Genomic DNA, 23,273 nt, shown 5'->3' on the forward strand with positions numbered 1-23,273 from the left:
TATTTTAGAACTTCTTGTAACGACTTATGCATTCTGTTATCATTTCCAATTAACAAATGACATAAACCATTGGCAGTTGAAATATAAACGAAGATGAAGAAAAAGAAAATATTGAGCAAAAGGAATACAAATTACTATAAAGTGGCAGTATAATGTCCAAACGAAATACAAATTTCTGACATTAGACATTTTTAGTAGCTTGACACGGAAAAAAAATTATAATAAAATCTAAAATATCAGTTGGGTTCTAATAAATTTAACCATGACAAATTATTAACAAAGCACAGTCAAAAGCCATCAGTCAATCAGCATTTTGATGCCAACTTTTCAACCTTTCGTTCGTCTGTCTTCCCTATTTTGTATTTTCACATTTTCTCTTCATTTGGCAGAACATAGTTGTGGATACAAATAGATGATACAATGAATAAGATATTATTTTTTTCTTTTTTCTTGACACTGTCAACTAGTGTCTACTCCGATAAACTAAACATTAAGCCAGTTTTGAAGTCATGTTACTTCTCAGAAATGAGTGCGGAGGTTCCGATAAGTTATGTTCAATGGAACTTCATGCCATGCTCCTCGTTCGCACTCGATCAATAATCATTTGCCTACCAGACAAATCTTCTTCATAACCAACAACCTGTAGGCAAACAGGCAGAGCAATCAACTTAGAAGCATAAAAGGGTATGGAATCTAATTAAAATCCAGGATGACTATTATACGACAAAGAATGATATGGCCTGCCCCTATGAAACTCAATACATCATTTCAGCCAATAAAATTATGCAGCCTAAGTGCTCGTGTTTTCAGAGTTACATTCACTCAACTTCTTCCATAGAAGTCCAAATTTTCAGTTGGAGAAAGAAAGGACTAAGTAATGACATATTGCAAGAGCCAAAAACCATAAAACAGAAACCTGAGATTCAGTTTGTGTTTCACTGAAACCATCATAAACTTCCTTAGCTGCTGCATCTCCGGCGGAATTATCATATTTTTCATCAAACCTAAAGCAAATGAAGAAACCAGTTAAGTTGAATGAACATAATAGCCATAATCATTTGCTTGGGTAAATGCATGGATCCAAAAGAAGGAAATGAGCCCCTTAGGGCCCGTCAGTCATCACAAGATGATGCACACCACTCTAGGAATCGGACCAGAATAACCTGCTAAAAGTACACACACAGACACAGTCCTGATCGATCCTAAAAAGAACCATTGTTAACTAAAACTTTTTTACTCCAAAGTACCAGATTTCCAATTTAACCGTAGTCTCATCACTCATAAAGTAAAACTATGCCATAGAATAACATACAGAAAGGAACGCCATCTTGAATATACTCCGTAACATCTACCATGGATAAAGCGAAAAAAATAAGGACTTGAGACACGACCGTGATCCAAGCCAATAGAAAATTCTCTACTACAACCAACATCAGGGGTCTTGTGCTCTCACATACCTTAAATAACTTGTGCACCTGCGTTGATATAATATAATATTCATTTTACGATCAACCGTTCTATTCACATTTCATTTGATGATTGAGGCAAAGATTAAAATGAAAGCTAAAGATACCCAACAATAAAAAATAGAAATGCCTTCAGCCTCTGAATACCACATGAAGAACACAAGAAAGAAAAAAGGGATCTACAGTGCCTTTTCTTGATACAAGATTGGCAATATTCAAGATATTTTAACTTTAATAAACTTTATAATTGATAATTGAAAACATATAAATCCAAAATCACACATAAATTCCACAAATGGGCAAAGTAATTAAAAATGCAAACCTATATTTCCTGGTGTACTTGTGTTTTTGGGCACAAGCTCAACCATATGCTGAGTAGTAAAAAATAATAATAATAAATAAAGTAAAATAAAAAAATGGAGAAGAAGAAGAGAAAAACGAAAAGAAAAATTCGTGACAAGAAAATTAAAAGAAAGAGGAGAGAGAACAATACAAGTCATGAGATTACCTGTTTATCCAATGCTTGGGCTCTAGATCAGAGTGGGAATCTGCAGGACCTTGACCATGCCTCGTAGATTCAGAAGGGAAAGTCTGCTTGTAGTCAAGGACTACAACATTGAAACAGTAACAATATTAACAGAAGTAATGAAGTCAGAACTCAGAAAACACTTTTAAGGATACATTTTTACTGCAACCACTTGCTTCTGGAGACTTATGATCTTGAATCTGTAAAAGACCAGATAAAACATGAGAAAACAATCAAGCCCCCGTTTGTTTCTTAAAACTTATCTTTTCCAAACTCATTTTTCAACCACATTTTATGGGACCCATAATTTTTATCAACATTTCTACCAAGTATTTCATCATTTTTTTTTTTAATCAAAATCTACTAAATATCTATTTTTTATCAAACAGGGGCCAAATATCTAATTAGTTAAGGCATTTCAATTCAAGCAAAATTTCAAGTTGGTCGCTAAAGCAAATTTACGACATATGGAGTCACTAAATTTAAATCATGCTACATAATAGGTCACTCCGTTAGCCTTATTAACACCATAGTATAGTAGATGTTACCTTAATGTAGACTACCAACTATGCAACAATTCCTTCGGGTTGTCATCGTGTTTCTGACCGACCTTTTTAACGTTTATTAATGATTAAAAAAAAGGGTTGGGCCTTGAAAAGAGTGATTTGGAATTTAGTAGCTAAACGTGAGATTTCTTTCTCTTGAGAAGGCATTATATTGAAGATCTGTAGTTTCATCACATGGACACAACCATCATTAGTTGAAGTCAAGGTTTAATGCATCAACATCAGATCTCAAATGAATGTTCCTAAAGGAGTGACCTGTTATTCAACATTATTTAACTTTAATGAGTAAATAGGTCATAATACTTAAATGACCAATTTGAAATTTCGCTTGAACTTCAATGGCAATTTATGAAATGAACTCAATAGCTCATCCATTTCATGTGTAAATAAGGAATCAGATTCTTACCTTACTCGTTTGCTCCAACAAATCCTCTATAGCTGCGGCGACATCAGGAACTGCAGAAGAAAATTCCCTAGAACTTTCTAATACATTGTTTTCTGTGGCATTTTTCATATGGACAGAATTATTATTAGTGGAGGCATAAGATAGAGAATGTTTTATACTATCATTTGCCAAAAGTCTTGCCCTTTTACTACTACTTGAACACTTGGCCTCTTCCTTTGCCACAAATCTGGTAGAAGTAACAGTTTTCATATTTTTTATATCTCGGGACTCACTGGGAAACTGGGAAGCATCATCTTCAGATATCATCCTAAAAGATTGGCTAGGATACTGGCTCACATTACATAAACCCGCTTCCTGGTCTTGAGAAGATGGTTCTTTTGGATAAAATGGATTTGGATCGACGACTTTGTTCTGCATCAGAATCAAAGTTATTTAGAGCCCGTTTGAGCTACATTATTTGTAGAATGAGAATGAAAAATAGAGTTGTTATGGGCCCCACACAAGAGATAGAAATTTAAAAATGGTGATTTGATGTGATGGATAACGATCACATTTTTCATTTTAATGAGGTAAAAATGAGGCTCAAATAGGGCCTTAAGTTATAATTATAAACATCAAGCAAACTGAGCAGACACAAATTATGGTGAGCAGGATAAACGGAGAGATGTAAGAAGCACCTGTACAACACATTCGTATATCCACTCAGCCGTGACTAACTGTATTCCCCATTTACAAGCAGCCTCATATTTATCACCACCAGCAAATTTACACAATAGATGGCTTACTTTTTTGGTCAGTTTTTCAACAAATTTGACTCCAAGAACAAAGCACAAATTTCTCAGCAGCTGTCTCTCTTTCATATCATACCGTGAAACACAAAGGCGATATCCTTCAAAACCTGGCAAAGGAATTTGGCATGGAAGTGGAGAATAGAGAATGTGACTGCCAACATCCAGCAAGCAACCAGCCTTCAATGGTAGTGTATTACTTCCATCAGCATTTGTCCATTACGAATTAAACTCATGAATGGCAGTATTAATGGAAAGGTGATATTACGGAACAAATGAAGCAACAAACCAGGGGTTAAGCAAGCATTTTTATAACAAAATCTGATGAGATTAAGGATAACAATGGAGTTGATATATTCATCACTCATCTTTCAGATTTCAGCTGGTGGGAAAACATAGTCCTTTTTTTGGTAATTAGTTCCTTCCAGAACAAAAACAAAGACACAAAAGCAATCACAATTGGTGTTAGCTGCATGAAGTACTATTAAATTCACAAACTAACTGAATATATCAAGCTCTGTAAATCTTTTTATAGACCTTAAGGGCAGGCTTATAAATTATTATTTTCCAAATTAAGTAATTAGTAATACATTTCGATATATTTTACAAAATCATACATCATACTGAACAAAGAATATCGTGTTGGGTTGGATAAGTATCAATGACCCAAAGATATTAAAATCAACTCTTAAAACTTACACTGCATATTTTCATAGATACCATATGATGAAAGCTAGATTATGATAACCCATTTATATAGATCGGATTTCCCCTGTTACTTTCCCTAAAAAAAAACACAAAATTATAACACAGGTCTTAGTAACTTTAGACTGCATTATTTATTGAGATGACTATTGCCACAATTATAATTAGAGGAAATTAGTCAATTGTCTGTATATGTGCATAATACCTAAGTGCCTTTGAAATGGTTAGCTGACACTCATGGCATTTATACGACGCTGGTGAGCTACAACATAATAAGTAAAAGTTTTTTTGAGGTGATAACAATAAACTGCCTGATAAGCAGCCTGTGAAATCATTTTCGCCATTGCCATGCATTCAGCAGCAATGTCCAACTGAACCTACCAAATATGCCAGAAAGATCGAGCAAAATATATACCTCTAGGCAAGAATGTACCCAATGACTGGAGACATATGTACTCATAATGTCAGTCTGACAAGGCACCACACCATGACGCTCAACAATGAAGTGTACATTCTTTTCATTTTGATCTGCCACCATCTCTCCTCCACCTTGATTAACCCACTCGACAATTTCAGGCCTCTGAACAGTAAAAAAAATTTGAATAAAGTTATCAAAGGAATAACGTATCGAAGTGAGGAATATCAAAGTAGGCAAAGAACAAAAAATCTTGAATAAGTAACAGTTGATGCCTTTGAAGAATAAAAATAAAAATAAAAACATGGCAAGAGATGAAAAATTATTTCTGGCTTCAAATGATATATCTAAAACTCTATCACTTCAATTTCCATTGGCATGTAAATATGCCGAAGTACTGAATACATGCATTAAATTCTTGTAAATATAAAACTAATGGGTTTCGGTTCACAATGACAAATTGACAGGTGTGATACTAAAGTGATATTGACATTATACGCCTAAAAGATACAATTTCAGCAACGAACAAAGAATATATTGTTGTGAATAGATAAGTTATTAGATATTGAGGAATTATCAATACTCAAAATCATAAATAATTGATACTTTACGCTCAGGATGCAAGATTCAAGATTAATTAAGTGTGAAATACAATGCTACTAAGATATTGAAGCCACAGCTACTGCAAAATATTTATAGACAGAGCGACTTACTTGGGCTTCAGGAAAAGAATTCGAAAAGCGAAACAGCTTCCTTTTGAATACAGATGATGACTTTTTAGAGTCATTTCCATGACTTGAATCATTTTGCACCTTCAACTTGGCTTCTTTAACAGCAAAAAACATAAGCAGACTTTTTTTTAGTATGTTTTACAGTTGGTTGCAATGAGTTTTTTATTCGTTAATCTTACCCAATGACACTTCTGATCCAGATTGCACACTTTCCTGGATCTTACCATCTGCAAACAAGCAGGGAGAAGCAGAGGACTTCCCTGATTGCATACCATCCATGCTAGTTGCAGTTGCTTTGTTGAAGAATACAGGATCTACAAACATGGAGATGCAATTAACAGAGGTGTAAAACATTAGGTACCTTGAAAGCAGGATTTAAAAGCATATTTGCAACAGTTTACTGCTCAAAAGTCATAAAATAATGCAGTTCTCTGTAACCAGCAACGAAAAGTAATAGGTAAAGAATTTCAATTGCACCTTTTGGAAGAAGCAAATCATAAGCAATGTGTCTCTGGAGTACAGGAATTTCTTTTTTTTCACAACAGCTTTCTTGAAGCCATAAAGGTTTTACGACATAGATAACTCCAATAGCTGCAAGGCTCCTTACTTCCTTGATTTCCCTACAGACTTACAAAATGAGAAAGATTGATATGACCAAACACAGTATTTTAATAAAAGTTTCCACTCAAATAGAAAGCACGAGTTTGAATCTAGCACTAGATAATCATAATTGAGATTTATTTTTTATTTATTTTTATTTTTTTTAACTCTAGGTCTTATCAACCACAAGCACACAAAATCTAAATATCGGTATCTGGTAACAGATGCTATGAAGTAAGGAGCCTGGCAAACATAGCAAATAGTCTAGCTATTGTTGGAATAACAGAGGTTCATATTCAATTATTCATATATACACCATTTTGTTGGTTCTCATGTAATGTAATAATTAAACTGCATTCTCAAATATACCTCCTGCTGACCATGTGATATAGAACCCAATTGAACAAGAAAGAGAGAGAGAAAAGAAGGGAGAGAATACATAGAGAATTCAGGGGGAGAAAGTATATATAATAATCAAGTCAAACTATTACAATGCATAAGACATCTTTATATAGTGTTTCAAATAACCTAATTTTAAGTAGGAAACCAACTAAAGAAATTATATAAAAATACTAGAAAAGATATGAATTATAAACCTGATCCAAGTCAAACTAAAAAACTATGATAAACTAAAATAAGCTAATCTAAATCAAATTATCTTTATTCCTAATCTACTATGGATATCTATTATTCTTATATTCATTCCCCATAACCATGAGTACTGCCCTCATCATGCTACATGAAACACCACAGAGTTCTATGAATCAGACATTAACCGAAGTGGACAAGAACGTAATCCCAAATATATCCGTTAGTAATTGAACTATAGCACATTTAGTTGAAAATGTAATATCTTGTTCTTGTTTGGTTACAGAAACAAGTATTTCAAATTCAGTTATGGCCTTAAGATCACAGAATAAAGGTATCAATGCTCAATCATGAGGATTATCATTAATAAATGCAAGTTCCAAAAGAAAATCACATTTTCCACAAATAGGAACAAGCACCAACTGAAAATGCGAGTTTATGCATGTCTACCATGCATCTCATAAACATTGTCAAAAACAAATACAGTTTTGAGGATAATTGAAGGCAACTTTTTCATTTATAATTTTTATCATGAGATGCATTCAGTATAAGGATTTCATACTTGCATGGTAACTTACATCTCTGATGGGTTTCCAACTACTACATGTGTCAACTTTTCACTGAAGGACATATAACGAGAACCACCACCTCGACGAACCATGTCAACTAGTTTACGCAGTTCAGAAGCTTCAAAGCCAACAAGCAGAATTTTGCACTCCGACAAGTACAAATCATCATCCCCACTTTCAGAGTCATCAGCCACACAACGGTCGAAACCAGCATCATTTTCACGCTGCTCAGCAGGGAATTCATTTTCCTTGGTAGTAAAAGTTGGAGCATCCAAAACTGTAGAATATGTGTGTTGCAGGGGATTTTCAAGATTAGTTTCTGTGGGCTGAGTAGATAAATTCGCCTCGGAATCTGAAACAGTAGCCATAGATGATGATGTATGTTGCGAATTTCTGAAACTCTTGTCCTGGCTATGCTGTTCCACTGTCTTTAAAGTGCTCACAGAAGATGCAGAACTAGCCAGAACAGGATAAGACTCCTCATTAAGACATGCTAATTGTCCAGATGGCACAGCAAAAAGCCCACGCAAGGAGAGAGAGAGAAAGAACATGTGGAAGTCAGGATCGTAGCAAAAGTTATTCTCAATAGAACTAGAAAACAGCAAGGAAGAAAATAGGCGTGAAAATGCAATGTGCAATAAATGCATTATAATACCTCTTCTTAAAACAGATTGATCGAACCACTTTCTGGCTATTATATTTATATGACCCCACCTTTTTGCAACCTTATATTTGTCACCTTCAGGAGTTTATGACCAATTAAGGAGACCAATGTTCAAAAATAAAAACATTTTCATAGGCATTATAAAAATGAGTATATCAAATTAGAATATCTCAAGCACAACTACCACTGCCACGGGACAACCTTAATGGCAAGGTTATGATATATCTAGAAACAAGCTACAAGAAAGAGAAGTCCATTGGTTCTCAAGTTCAAGCAGACTAATCAAGATACGCATATCCAGAAACTACCAACACCACAAGAGAAAAATAGAATTTAAGGGAAAGATATGACCTCAAATTGAATAAGGACTACTTAATGGAAGGCAAGTAGTAAAGTACGAGTGGACTATGCATAGGATATAAGACAAATCAAATGTGTGCATCTCTTGGTCAGTTCAGCAGAATATTTGCCTCCATTTTGCACAACAAGCTTCTCCATTTGCCTTCGTTCATCTGCAGAACAAGAATATCAACCTTAGACAAGAAAATGTAAATTTGTAAATACAAAAGACAAAGCATATAAACCAAGTTTTATACCAGCAGGAATTCCACTAACGCAGATTGTCAATCCAGAAAAAGGAAGAACCCTGTATGACTCTTGAGGAACTACACGGTGCTCCTTCCAACATTGGTGAAGCCAATTTATGGTGACAATTGGTTTCTTTAGATTGTTTAGAGCCCACTGCAGAAATTGAAACAAGGTGGAGGAGAAAAGAAACAGAATCAGTTAGAAGATCCTAGGCATGAATTGAATAGATTTTATCTCTCTTTTGGAGAACAGAAGGGGCATAAGAAACAAAGAATGACCATTAGACAGACATACAGAAACTCCATTGTCAACAGACTCAACACACAGCATATCTTATATCCTTCAAAACTCAGTATGGAGAGGAAATGAAAAATTCAATTTCAGTAGGAATGTTACATTAACTTTCTCTATGGAACAGAGAATTAGTTAATAGATAGAACAAATTACAAAATAGTCCTCAAATATAAAACTGTAGGATCAGAAAGGGAAAGTCAACAATGTCATCTTTGTTGAATCACTTGATCTAAAAGCTTATCTTCAATAGTATCTCCAATTCCATCAAGCTTCCAGTCAGGGTTAAGGAAACACCGCTGAAAATCTTAGCATTCTTATCGTGCTATATAAATATGTGACACAATAAACCTATATAAATATCTGCTTACTGGTTAACTATGAAGCTCCAACAAGCTCTCTAGAACTTATAAATTTGATCATTATAATTGAGTAGAAAATGAACATCCAAGGAACCTATCAAGACAATTAAATGAGATTCAGAAGTGTCATAAATGGGAAGATCATGCAACCCATGTTAAATGGTTGATACACTAATGAATCTTGTCATCCAACACCCAAAAAATGATTAATATTTCAGTTACAAGGATGGTTTTTCAAAAATGGATAAACCTTAAAAAACATCTTTCATAGTATTACTATTGTTACAGGTCCATTACTAAAAATTTCCAAGCATGTGACCTCGGCTCTTTGAACTAAATGTAATTTTTTAAGAATCTCAATCATAGTTCTAATAGGATTTGGTGATCCAACCACCTTAAACAGAATGTATTACATAGATGATTGCAAATTACTGAAAAATGCCAAGCATGATTCTTTTATTCTTGTTCATGCTGAGACACCCAATTCTGTTGCTTCTATGATTATATGAGCAGGTCAACCTGGAATGACCCCATGAAATTTAATGATCGTGGATAGATATAAGCAAAGATATATTATACGATGGAGAATGGATATGAAGAAAGAAACTCGGTGTAGACTTCCTCACAAGGAAACGTAAAAGGGGAAATGAAAACCTTGTATTTTTGAGCCAAAACATTCTTCACTATAACAAAACTGACATCTGATGATGCTCTTGTTTGAAGAACTCCTCCCATTGCAGTTACCAACTTTTCAATTTCAACCTACAAAGTCATTCGAAAAACAGGGAATTAAGGATTACCAAATTGGAGAAGAAGGTCAAACGTCCATGTGCAATTTTAAGGTGGGAGGGGGAGAAAGTGCTAGACGCACACATTAAGATCGAAACAGGATCACTAGCAACTCGTCAGATTATGAAAGATTCCGGTAAAATTATCTCAACTTGTGTACATTCAACAAACATTTTTTTGAACCATATAAAAGGAGATTTTTTAAATTTCTGTGCAATGTGCATATAGAACTATAAATGAAAATGGAATCAGATGCCAACTATAGCCATCACACCCAATACGTCCGTCCAACTCAAAGAATCAAAACAAAAAAGAAGAAACCCAAAAAGTGGACCTCATTTTTTGTACAAAAGCAAATCTTATCAACAATAAAATCGGCAAAAGCACTTAAAAAAACCTAGAATTCAATACCACCTCAAAGAAATAAAAACATTTTCCAACAAAACAGCAGCTAAAATTTTATGTAAAAAGAACAAATAAAGAATAAAATTATCTAAAATAAAGTATAGAATAGCATTGCTGAACTCACTTCACGTTATCTGCAAGATGTAATAGCAAACTAAAGTCAGGTCGATAAGAACCATTGATGGCAAATATGAAACATGACAAACTACAAGCTAATTTTTATAAGCATAAAAATAAGAAATAAATAAGGATCCCTTTTATTATTTTTCTTTTCACAGTTATTATTTTGAAGCTATGAAAATTTCTATATTTCTAAATTTTGTAAGTTTTCTTTTTTTTTTTTCATGAATTTGATGTATAAACACAGTACTATTATTCAGTTAAGTCCACTACAGATCAGATGTTTGATGATATCGAAATTTGGCACTGTGTGATCTCCTTACTCCAATTATTATTCTCTCTTTCTGCTATTTCATTTCTTGTCTCTATAATTCTCTCTCTTTTCAGAAAATAGTCTTGAAGTGTTCGAAAAAAGAAGTCTTTCAAGTATTTTTTGGAAAAGAAATCGGCAAGATCCACTAGATGATAAATTTGGTTCTAAGACATCTCTAACTATTAATTCGTCATAAGAAAAGAATTCTGCTACTGTTAGTCAAAAAGCATCTTTATTGCTCTTCAGAAAGAATGTCTCATAATGATTACTAAAAAAAAAAAAGACTCAGTCAAGTTCATAAAAAGAACAGAGTTGTATTGTATGCAAAAAAGGATCTTGAATATTTTCCTCTCGCATAAAAAAAAAATAAAAATAAAAAAATGAGAGAGTGCTTTTCATTGGGGAAAAATTCATAAAGCCGAGTCTAGTCCGAATTGTAGCAGCCAAAGTCAACAGACCAGCACATTCTTCGAACTCATCAGCTAACCCCGAACCGCAAAAAAATAATAATAATAATAAAGAAAGAAAGAGAAGAAATGAAAAATAAAAAAGATCATCAAATCACCAACCCAATTAGAAGCACATTACCCATCAAGATACAAACCCAAGGAAAAATTAGAGTTTATGGATTAAAATATATGTCGAAGATGAAAAGACAGATAAACATGTCAGATGTGGATCCTTTACAGTGAGTTGAGAAAGTTGTTACATAAATAACAGATCACAAAGTTTGAAGTTGACACTTGCTCAACAGAGTCTGCAGAATAGATTAAATTTCCAGAAAAATGTGACCACAAAACAAAAAGATGTTTACATTACAAAAACTGGGGGCACGGGAAGAAAATGAGAGGAGACAGATAGGAAACCAGCAGGATCAGCTCTTCTATTCGTCGTTATTACAGGCAATTTGTATATCATCTCCTTGCTAGTAATTTTTTGTATAAAGTACAAACAATGACCATCTAGCAGCACTAGAAACACTACACTCTACTTTTCCATTTATGATGATGTCAACATACTGATTATTCAAGTACACTAGGCTTGAAAGGCTAAATGCAACATGGCCCCACCAGGATAAACAAAAATGCAGATAGTTTTCTCTTAACTTAAATTCAGCAAGACTCGTCCCACATATCAAGAAAGATTCTTGACTTGCATGCATTACATAACTGACCTAATGGTGGATGAGTACCACCCACAATAAGAAATCTAGCAAGAATTGGAATAAATGTTTTAGAGAAAAAGAATGTTGCGCTACCTTGTTTATCATAAGATGAAATCTCAAGGATAAAACAAGGCAGGAACGTTAACCAAGTTGAAATTTCCAATCGATAAGAAGTAGCTTATTGGCACCATACCTTTTCATCCTTCTCAAATCCAGACACAAGTATGTTGACGCCATCCATTGCAAGGCAACAAGTGAAGCCCTGATTAGGCAGCGATCTGTGTTCTTTTGCACAAGACAGCAGACACTGAGGGCCTAGCTAGAACAAAATTACACGTCGATATTAGCACACTACAAGATCATTAACTTAAAGCATTCACCCTCGACATGTCAGCCAATTAAAGAGAAAGACTAATCATGAAAAATTGAGTCATTCACAATGTTCAAGTAGAATATACCATCACCCTATCCATCAGTACACCATAACGAGCAATCAAGAAACGCACCATACCCGTACTCTCTACGCTTACACAAACTTTTTTTTTTTTTTTTTTGATAAGTAATCAAATATTTTATTAATCACTAATAATAAACATGAAGTGTATTATCAATTTATACAAGAAAGAAACAACATAAAGTTGAGTAACCCATCTATACGAATAGTAGCCGCAACATTAAACCAATTATACAAGATCAAATAAAATGATTCTTTGATATGCTCTGTAATCCTTAAATGATCATTAAAACAGTGGTTGTTTCTCTCCCTCCAAACACACCAGACAATACACCCTGGAATGAGGTCTCAAACAAGCTTGCTATCCTTATTACGAAATTTTCTCCTCCATGCTTTCAATACATCCTCCATACACAGCGGGAAAACCAAACATATGTTGAGAAGCTAGAATATCGATCCACGGGAAACGAGCAACGTCACAATGAAGGAACAAATGGTCAATCGTCTCCCCATTCCTCCTACACATATAACACCACTCCGTAATATAAAAGCCCCTTATTCGGAAGTTATCCACCATTAAAACCTGTCCCTTCACAACCGTCCATAGTAAAAATGCCACCCAAGAAGACAGTTTACATTTCATAATCATCCAACTCCCAGTCCTACAAACCCCTTCAAAACGCAATTATTCCCATTATGTACATGTAGAACCTCGTTCATCATAACAGATGGCATCAAAGCAATACGATACAAAGAAGGAAACTCCACTCTTAACTGCCAATTTCCACACCAAAAATCTTCCCAAAATTTGATAGTCTTACCATTTCCCACCACAAACGTCAATGTATCCCAGAAGTCTCTCCACCCTCATCGAATATATTTTCACAAACTCACCCCATAAGAACTACGACCCTCACCTGAGCACCATCATCCCTCCATAACACCATATTTCGCCTCTATAATTTCTCTCCAAAAGTTCTCCCTCTCCGCAACAAATCTCCACAACCACTTACCCAACAAAGCCTTATTAAACACTACTAGACTTTTCAATCCAAGGCCCCCATTCCTTATGGGAGAACAAATTGCCTCCCAATTGACCAAGTGAAGTTTCCTCTCCTTCCCTAACCCTCCCCATAGAAACTCCTTTTGAATCCTCTATAATCTTTTTGCCACTGAGACGAGAATAGGAAATAATGATAAGAAATAAATAGGGAAGTTCGATAGGGTGAACTTAATGAGGGTAAAACAGCCTCCCTTTGAGAGGTACATACGTTTCCAACTCGCTAGCTTCCCTCCACCTTTTTCACAATGATGTTCCAAATATGTATACTTTTAAATCAAGATCCTAGGAGGAGTCCAAGATATAACATAGGCAACTGTGCTACTGTACAACCTAATATAGCTACCAAGTGCCAACTCATCCACATTATCGACATCTCCCACCTTGATAGCCTCAGATTTCCCCAAATCTATCTTCAATCCTGATACAGCTTCAAAGCAAAGAAACAGACGACGCAAGTTCCTAAGTTGCTCAACATCTGCAACATCTGCATCACAGAAGATTAATGCATCGTTTGCAAATAGCAAATGAGATACCTGCACTTGGTCAGTCATAAAGCCCCTTAATAGGCTTCCACCACAGCCTTCTCAAGCATCCTACTGAAAGCTTTCATAACAATAACAAACAGTAGTGGAGACAAAGGATCCCCTTGCCTCAAACCTCTGCTACTCCAGAAATAACCTTCAGGAGTGCCATTCACCAAAACAGAAAAGGAAACCATAGAGATACAAAACTGAATCCATCTACACCACTTATCCCCGAAGCCACATCTTTTGAACATATACAGGAGGAATTCCCAGTTCACGTGGTCATAAGCTTTCTAAATATCAAGTTTACATAACATCCCTAGAGTCCCTATGCGCAATCTCAAGTCAATACATTCATTCGCTATAAGTATGGAATCCAGTATCTGATGCCCTTTGACAAAAGCATTGTGAAATTTAGAACCACTTTCCCCAACACCTCTTTTACTCTATTTGCCAATACCTTTACAATAATCTTGTACACTTCACTAACTAAACTACTGGGACGAAAGTCTTTAATATCCAATGCTCTCAATTTTTTTGGAATCAGCGCTATAAATGTAGCATTCGAACTTCTCAAGAACCTGCCACACTGAAATAAATAAGTAAAGACGTCTATAATGTCCGATTGCACCACTTCCCAACAAACCTTATAAAATGAGAACGAGAATCCATCCGATCCTGGAGCTTTATCGTCATTCATACTGAACACCACCTCCCTAATCTCATCCTCTCCAAATGGTCTCTCTAACCAACGGACATCCTCTTCAGTAATAGAAGAAAACTCTAACCCCTCCAACTTAGGCGTCCAATCAAACTGCTTGCGATAAAGATTTTGATAGAAACTCACTATTTGGGTCCCAATATCCTATAGGTCCTCATAAGTAACACCATTTACCTCCAGCAATGTGATACAATTGTTACACCTGTTTGAATTAGCGACCCTATGAAAAAACTGTGGATACTTATCCCCCTCCTTCAACCACTTGACCCTAGATTTCTGACACCAAGCTATTTCCTCCATCTCCACCAACCTCTCCAACTGTCCCCTTAGTTCTCCACGTATCTCCCACTCATCCCCTACCAATCCTTAACTCTCTTCCCTCTTATCCAGCTCTTCTATTTCTGAAATACATTGCTTTTTACGCCAGTTAACATCTCCCACTATCTCTTCATTCCAATTCTTTATATCCCTCTTCAAGGATTTCAATTTCTGGTCCAACACATAACAAGTAGACCCCTTAAAATTGTAAGCTGCCCACCAATCCCGTACTCGTTTCCTAAAGTCTTCTACTTTTAGCCACATTTTCTCAAACCTAAAAGGCCTCTTTTCACTACACCTCACATTCCTCGATAGCAAAATAGGAAAATGATTAGAATACACCCTCCCCAATCTTCTCTGAGTGACCTCTGGGTACTTCTCCTCCCACTCCCCACTAATCAAAAATCTATCTAATCGTGATAGAATAGGTTGATCTCGATTAGAGGACCAAGTAAAGTTTCCTCCAATTAAAGGCACATCCACCAACATGTTCTCCCTAATAAAATTAGAGAACTCTTCCATTGCCCCTGTTAATCTCCCACCGCTAGACCTCTCGATAAGAAAGCGAATCACGTTAAAATCTCCCCCCAATACACGTTGGAATGTTCCACCAAGCCATCATCCCACAATCCACCTCTACTCTTATCAGCGTTAGGCCCATAAACTCCTATAAACATCCAACGGAATCCATCCCCAACATTACTAAATGAAAGCGATAAAGAAAAAATTGCCCTTCACTAACCTCCTTCGTATGAAAGACTATAGTACCCCACATAACTAACACACCTCCTGAAGCCCCGATGATCCCACATATTGATACCCTACATGATGTCCCCCCATAAACTATTTACTATAGCCCTCGAGACGAACTCCAATTTGGTTTCTTGTAAGCAAACAGGTTCCGCCTTCCATCCCCTCAGCAGATTTCGAACACCCAACATTTTCCCCGCATCATTAAACCCCCATCACATTCCAACTAATAATTTTTGGGATCATCTTAACGTTTTGTCGTCCTTGACAAGCACACCTTTCTTTGACTCGACAACTTTAACGTCATAATTTACTGACCACTCGAGCCGTTTAAGTTCGTATTCGCCCTTCCTTCTTAATTTACCTCCTTGTGTACACATCCCCTGTCCTCTAATGGTCTCCAGTCCCTCGAATAATTGCAAAAGTCTACTTTCATATCCTTCGCAAGACACACCAACCAACTTACTGAAGTCCTGGATTTTTTTAAGGACCCAATTTGAGGGTGGGGTCCAACGTCCATCACATTCATTTTCATTGTTTCCTCTGCATAACGATACTCCAAGGGATCATTGGAATATCTCTCCACTCCCTCTACCTGCATGACATCACTGTCTGTTCCTCCCTTCTTAGCGCCATCTACCCACAACAGCATAGCTTTTTCAATCCCTAATTCCTTTTCTTTTTGAGGCTTAGATTTCCTTCTATTAAATGTGTTCCCAACCATGATTCTCGACATGTCACCTCGTGTTGTTTCAAAACTGTCGAAACTGCTCCCTCTTCCAAAACATGTCCCCGTCTCTTGCTCAACTAATCATAATCCATCCGCCTGCGGCGTCGTGTCCATAACTCCCACTGTTGTCGACTCGAAATTCACCATATTCGGCTCCCCTTCCTTTGACCAAGGTATCACCTCCCGATCTGCTTCAATCCCCGAGTCATAATCATCCTCATCATTAGAATTAGAAAGGGTTGCTTTTAGTGCTAATTCCTTAGGAGCCAAGCTCTCCATTTGCTTTCCATTAGCTAGAGACTCTTCCAAGCCTACCCTTCACTTATGACAAAAATACATCTTGGAGTTCGCCTCAGACCTACATCCCACTAGCCTAACTAATTCATCCAATTCCCCTTTCAACATCTGGATACGAGCCCTTATCTCAGCACTATTCAACAATACATATTAAAAAGGCAACAAAATTTTATCCAAAAATGATTTTAAACATTGAAAAAATGGTAACTTGATATACATATGAGACGTATCTTAAAAGAAATGTCTTTCTTCATCTCGCGAACTCTTTTCACATGACGGCTTTGATGTTGAGTTTTTTAGGCTTCAAAGCAAGGCATTAGATGCCCAAAAAATTAATAATAATAATAATAATTTTGTCATATTTCTTAACTTGTTTGCAGGGGATGGGTCCTTGTTGAATTCTTGTTTGCATTGCATACTGATTAAAATAGAAGTTACCATTTATAATACCCGCACCCGAATTTCTGGGTGTAATTTTATCAGAATTGAAAATAGGCTCATTTGAGGGTTAATCCACCTTTTAAAACCTTGTAGCAAGTTTATTATAAATGCTAATTCTCACGTGTTTTTGTTTTAAATAAAGGTTGGATGCTTGTCAAAACTCTTATATAGAAAATCCTTGATATATGTTTTTGTCATATTCTTGATTGACCAAATATAGGGTAATGTATAGTGTGAATGCATATGTATATTGAATGTAGTATTTATGTGAGGAATGAGGGAGAGATTCTTGCTCATTTCACAAATTTCAAGGAATAATTTCCACCATCATGGATTTTTCTTTAATGATGCATGACTAGTCTTTTCCTATTTAGCTCTCTCATTCACATTCACACGCTGCCACTTAATATTATTTTTCAGTCCAAATAATATACACATATACACACACATAGCCGAGGTGGAAATTGTAGATGGATCAAGCAATTCTATTCGGCCTCTATTGCTCTATTTTTAAATTTCACTGTTAGTACGCTACCTATATTGAATTATTATTATGTTATGAATTTCAAGAAATTATTATACATCCCATATGGTACAATATGATTATGATTATGTTAAGGGGACTAGAGTTTAGTGGCACTACACATAAGAATTCTTACCACCTATGCTCAATAAAATTCTTGTGTCTTCATTATGTTGATTATGATTATTATGCTCGTTTAAGTCATACATGATAATAATTCATGACATACTTATTGAGATTTTATAAATCTCACTTTATGATATTCCTCCATTTTAGGCAATTGATGGCTTGAGGTAATCAACGTGGAGATGACAACGGGCCAAGATTAATAAATTATTTTGTGTTTAAAACACAACTTTAAATTTTTAATTTAGTTGTTATGCTGGAATTATTATTTTTATTTATTTTTTGCAACTACGTGATAAAACCACAATTTATTTACTTATTGAAGAAAAAAATATTTCATGTTCTTATTTTAGTTCTTATGAAAGAATTTTGAGTTTTATTTAGGGACACTCGAATGGTCAAGGATTCAGGCCGTCACACTATTGACCTTCACTTCAGGAAGAAAATTATTTAATTTGCAGGTCCTTGGAAAGAAACAATTGATAATTTCAGTTATAGAACATAAAAAGCCCTAAAAAGCTATTGTGGTCATATCTAGAGCAAGTTCTCCCATAGAACTATGTTTAAATGTTTATTACTTCATTGCTCGAGTAGAACATGGTTTCACAATGTTCCAGCAATCAATGATGTAATAGTAAGTTACTGAATTGTATGGATGAAATGTTAGTAATCTGAATTTAGGCATAATACATATTAATTATGCAATATCAGTTCAACTCATAGTAAAAGATCTCTTAATGAACTTATCAAGTTAATTTTCTCAAATATTTTCAGCTTTGTATTTGCACTTTGCTGTATGTGCATTTTGCACTGAAGTCCATCGATGTGACAACTACATTCGTTAAAAAATAAAAAATAAAAAGTACTAAGTCTACTTCCCAAAAACATACCGAGCAAATTACAGCCCTTAGATCGAAGATCCACAAACTTCTCCTGCAAAATTCGAACCACAAAATGAAGAGGGATAAAAGTAATAAAGTTAAAATAAAAGGTAAAATTCAAATCAAATGGAGTAGATTAGTAAGCATTTTACATGATCACCGGAGGCGATAACGTGATAATCGTTGGGGGCATTACGGGAGGGGTCGCAGCAGAGGAAAACTTGGGCGCCGTTGAGCTTCAGCGCGTCATGAAGCGCGTCGAAGAGCTCCGGAGGCACTAGGTTCCTTGACATGAACACATTCGCTCCCTTGAACACCTTTGCCATTATCCTCCACTGTGTGTGCGATTTGATGGAGAAGTGTTGCTTTTTAATTTTGTGGAGAGACGACAGGGTAAAGGGTCTTCTATTTTTAGTTATTGGGAAAAAAAAAATACTGATTTGAAATTGTGGGTTTGCTATAATGTATTTCCGCGGGAAACGTCTAGCACTTTTCCCATAGAGGAACACCGGTCTATTTTTCACAAGGATGTGTTTGAGCATTAACATGAAATTTGTATGAAAAGAAGCTAAATTTTAAGTAATTCAAAAATTATCTAGAATTTATTTGTATGAAAATAATTAATAAATGCAGTTGATTGATTTAAGTCTCAATCAGGACAGATTCAAGATTGGATTCAAGATCGGGCTACAAAATTTCAAACCGGACTACTACTCAAAAAAAAAATTTATACATAAAAAACTGATTTTTTACCAAAAAAATAAAAAAAAATACCTTAAAAAAAGAGTAATGTAATTCGTAGTCACTCATTACGGTAGTCGTCCTACGTGGCATACACATGACAGGTGATTATTTGATGCATTAATGTGATAATTTTTTTATTCATTAATACATTAAATAATCACCTATTATGTGTATGCCACGTAGGGCGACTGTCGCAATGAGCGACTGTAAATAGCATTATTCTTAAAAAAAAGCTCTTGGGCCTGAGCGAGGGGGGCTACAGCCCAGCCCCGCCTCAATTCGTCTGTGGTCTCAATCCACAAAATATTATATTTGTCTATTTTTATTGTGGTAGATGAGAGAGAGAAATGGAGAATTACTTAGAAAAATAAAAAAATCCCTTGATAGAGAAAATATTTTTCTTATTTTTTAGAAAAATATGGTCACATGATCAAAAGTTGAAAAATATTTTTAATGGAATATATTGTCAATCAAAGACCAAAAGTAGAAATTTATGTGAAAAAATGACATTTTTATGAAAAATAAAGCTAATCAAACACATTTTAGATGAAAGTATATTTTAATCGAATTTCGATTATCTTAATCAAGAATTTGTGGCAACCCCACTTTAAAAGAAAATAGACTTTATAATAATAATTCTTTGAACAATATGTAATTAAAAAGTAGGAAAATTTTTTGAATTTATATATATAATTATTTTATTAGAGAAATTATGATTAAAAATGAATTTGGAAATATTGGGGCCCAAACGTAGACTAAGATAGTAATATAGAATATATGATTCGTGTTGACCTTGCGAATTGAACCCTACATGTGGCCAAGCAATAGCAACTCCATGTAATCCTCCCTATGCACAATAAAGAATGGTCAGAAGCACACGACCGAAACCAAAGGGGGTGATGACGACCGCACACACTATGACGGTCAAGTCAGTGATCGGAACAGTGTTCAAATTGTGCAAGAGAGAGGGGAGGAGAATAAATATTTCTTGAGTGTGGAGGCTAAGTTTTATAACCTCTGTCATTTGTCAAGCTTTGGGTATTTATAGTCAATGAGCACCGTTGGATGTGAAACACGTGTATGCATTTAACGGTGTGAGGAGTCCGCTAGTAGACGTTAATCAGTTGCGTCTAGAGTGGGCGAGTAATTAATTCTTCTAAATTGAATTGACATAAAGTTGATATGTCACATCAACTAAATCCATGGAAATGCCATATCAATTAATCCATGGAGATAGAGGATCCCGAAATAGATATATTTCTGAAATTGGGGGTGGAGGGATCTGTTAAGCGAGCACCTCAGAGTTCCCAACGCTTCAATGTCAGGAGACACTTCAATCACTTCAGTTGATTTACTTTGTGATGCTTGTGCCTTGTAGTACGTTAAGTTGAAGTTCGATCGAGGTTGACATTACTTCGAAACCACTTTAAAGGGACACGTGACGCCTCGTTGGGAAGTAGGCATGTCACGCCAAAGTGGTTTGGTAAGAGGCGTAACAATTCGTTTTATATGTGTTTCGATTTTGAGTTTTGAATTAATTTCCAGTTTTCTATAGCGAGGGTTCGTTTCAAGATTGTTAAAAGCACGTTTGATTTATTATTTGAAAAAATATTTCTCGAAACTGAAAACTAGAAAATATATTTGGTTTGAAATTTTGAAATATTTACAATTTTATATTAATATATTATCAAATAATATATATACATTTTTAAGTTGGTAAATCTTACAATATTTTTCTTATTATAAAAATAAAAGTAAAGCAAATAACGAATGAATTCAAAATATAGGAAACAAAAATAAAAATTAATAACATGCATATTTTTATGTTCATTTAAATATATTTTTTCGAATTTTTATATAAATAATACTAAACTATTTGTGTTTTTTATTTTTTTTATAATTTTATTTTTTCGGAGTTTTTTTTTGGGATTTTATATTAATTTTTTTTATTTTTTGAAATTATTAATTTTATTTTATGAATTTATTTGTCCAAATTTTGTTTTAGAATATTTATTTATTAGAATTCATATTTTATATATATATTTTTAAAAAAAATATTTAAACGTTTGTGTTTCCCTATTTTTTAATATTTTAAGAATTTTCACTAAAACCACTTAAAATGTCAAAACTAAGTTGTAAGTTATAAATTTAACTTTATTTTCGAAAATATATATTTGATAAATATATATTTGAAAATATCAAACCAAACACGTTTTTAATGTTTTGCAAATTTAAATATTGAAAGCGGCAAAGTGAACTCACCATAATGTCATTCCTCTATTTGATTCGCATTTTTCGAAGTATATATTTTTCTTAAATTCATTTTCAACCACACATTTTATGAAATTCACCCTTGTTAATTTTTAATTATACATTTCATCCATTTTTTATCAAAAGAGTAATGTTAAATACGATCATTGGTGTCAACACAATTTATGTGATAATTGTATGGTATTAAATGATATGTTCAAATAAATGTAATGTCAAATAATTTATTTAATTGAACCTATCAAGGGTGGCCATCTAAAATGGTTTTTGATAGCATTGTTCTTATTAAAAATTATTAAATGACAAGCTAAAAATTGACAAAAATCTAAAACAAAGTAACAATAATTTTAACTAAATATTTTATTGGATCCACAATTTTTATCAACTTTACAATCACATATTTCATTTTTTTTTTTTATCAATTCTCACTAAAAATTGAAATTTAGTTAAACAAAACAGGGTCTTTATATAAAATCAACTTTTTTAATAAATTGAAAAAATAAAATAATCATTTTTCATAAGTGATTTAGATGTGGAGTAAGAGGAGAGAAGAAAGAGTATTATGGGTTATCCATACAAAATAATAATAATAATAATAATAATAATAATAATAATAATAATAATAATAATAATAATAATAATAAGTGGAATCATGGTCTTTGAAAAAAGTTCAAAAAATAAAAAATAAAAATTGTAGTGTTCGTTTTCAAAGAATTTTGCATCTATTTTGAGTGAAAACGGCCTACGACCAAAACTCATGAGCTTCACCCATCATGTATTGCATGTTTCGGCTCAATTCCATCTTTTAGGGCTCCACAAAAATGCAATTATTGTAGAATTTTAATTTCATTTAGAGTTTATCTCTACTCTTAGCCCCTGTTTGACTCTCATTACCTGAAAAAGAAAATGGGGGGAATAATATTTTTTAGAAAAATGAGTGGTTGAAAAAGAAGGAAAATTTTTCGATTTACGTGTAATATTATTTTATGGAAGATTGTGTGGTTGAAAATAGGAGAGAGAAAAATGTAATGTAATGTAATTGAATTTAATGGGGATCAAACGGGGCATTAATCTATCATTATCTAAAATTAGTCTTTACCTAAGAATTTAGTTAGATTATATTTTATTTATTATAAATATGAGTTGTAAGCTTTGTAGCAATTTGTTGAATTTGAATTTATAAAAAGTCTTGAGAAGCTTATCATTCTCTCTTTTTTGCATTTGATATTTCAAATCAACAAGTTTGAGTTTTGTGAGATTTTATTCTTTCTATAAGCTTTTGCTATGTCAATAATAATCACCGATGACGTGAGTTGAAGTTGAGGGACGATGAAGTTGGTAAAGAGGAGGTGGAAGGGCACGATTATAGAGGAGAT

The 23,273-nt window shown here is 34.2% G+C and overlaps 1 protein-coding gene across 2 annotated transcripts; it reads right to left on the reverse strand.

The window, feature by feature from the left end:
• Window positions 1–150: 150 nt before the first annotated feature.
• On the reverse strand, window positions 151–19,325 carry LOC111410501 (DNA topoisomerase 2-binding protein 1). Of its 2 annotated transcripts, none has more exons than XM_023040864.1 (18): window positions 19,038–19,325; window positions 18,895–18,937; window positions 12,251–12,372; window positions 9,920–10,027; window positions 8,621–8,765; window positions 8,445–8,536; window positions 8,016–8,109; window positions 7,370–7,853; window positions 6,081–6,223; window positions 5,783–5,917; window positions 5,586–5,695; window positions 4,873–5,037; window positions 3,642–3,932; window positions 2,965–3,375; window positions 2,148–2,192; window positions 1,975–2,057; window positions 917–1,004; window positions 151–640 (listed from the first exon to the last, which is right to left on the reverse strand). In XM_023040864.1, exons 1-18 carry the CDS (start codon window positions 19,209–19,211, stop codon window positions 566–568), a joined length of 2,808 nt encoding a protein of 935 aa, XP_022896632.1. In that variant the 5' UTR covers window positions 19,212–19,325; the 3' UTR covers window positions 151–565. The 2 variants fall into 2 exon arrangements, with proteins under 2 accessions (XP_022896632.1, XP_022896631.1); XM_023040863.1 differs by having other exon boundaries at window positions 5,586–5,698; window positions 19,038–19,324.
• Between the last annotated feature and the right edge of the window lie 3,948 nt (window positions 19,326–23,273).

Source organism: Olea europaea, chromosome 15 (genome assembly GCF_002742605.1).
Source record: "Olea europaea var. sylvestris chromosome 15, O_europaea_v1, whole genome shotgun sequence".
NCBI lineage: Eukaryota > Viridiplantae > Streptophyta > Magnoliopsida > Lamiales > Oleaceae > Olea > Olea europaea.

Bases quoted from the DNA above. Each gene is read 5' to 3' on its own strand.
- LOC111410501 (XM_023040863.1), bottom strand. From the start codon at position 19,211: ATGGCAAAGGTGTTCAAGGGAGCGAATGTGTTCATGTCAAGGAACCTA. The intron at 8,537-8,620 runs GTATAAAACTTG...CTTGTTCTGCAG, and splicing joins CGTTAGTGGAATTCCTGCTG to ATGAACGAAGGCAAATGGAG. The intron at 641-916 runs GTTTCTGTTTTA...GTTTGCCTACAG, and splicing joins AAACACAAACTGAATCTCAG to GTTGTTGGTTATGAAGAAGA.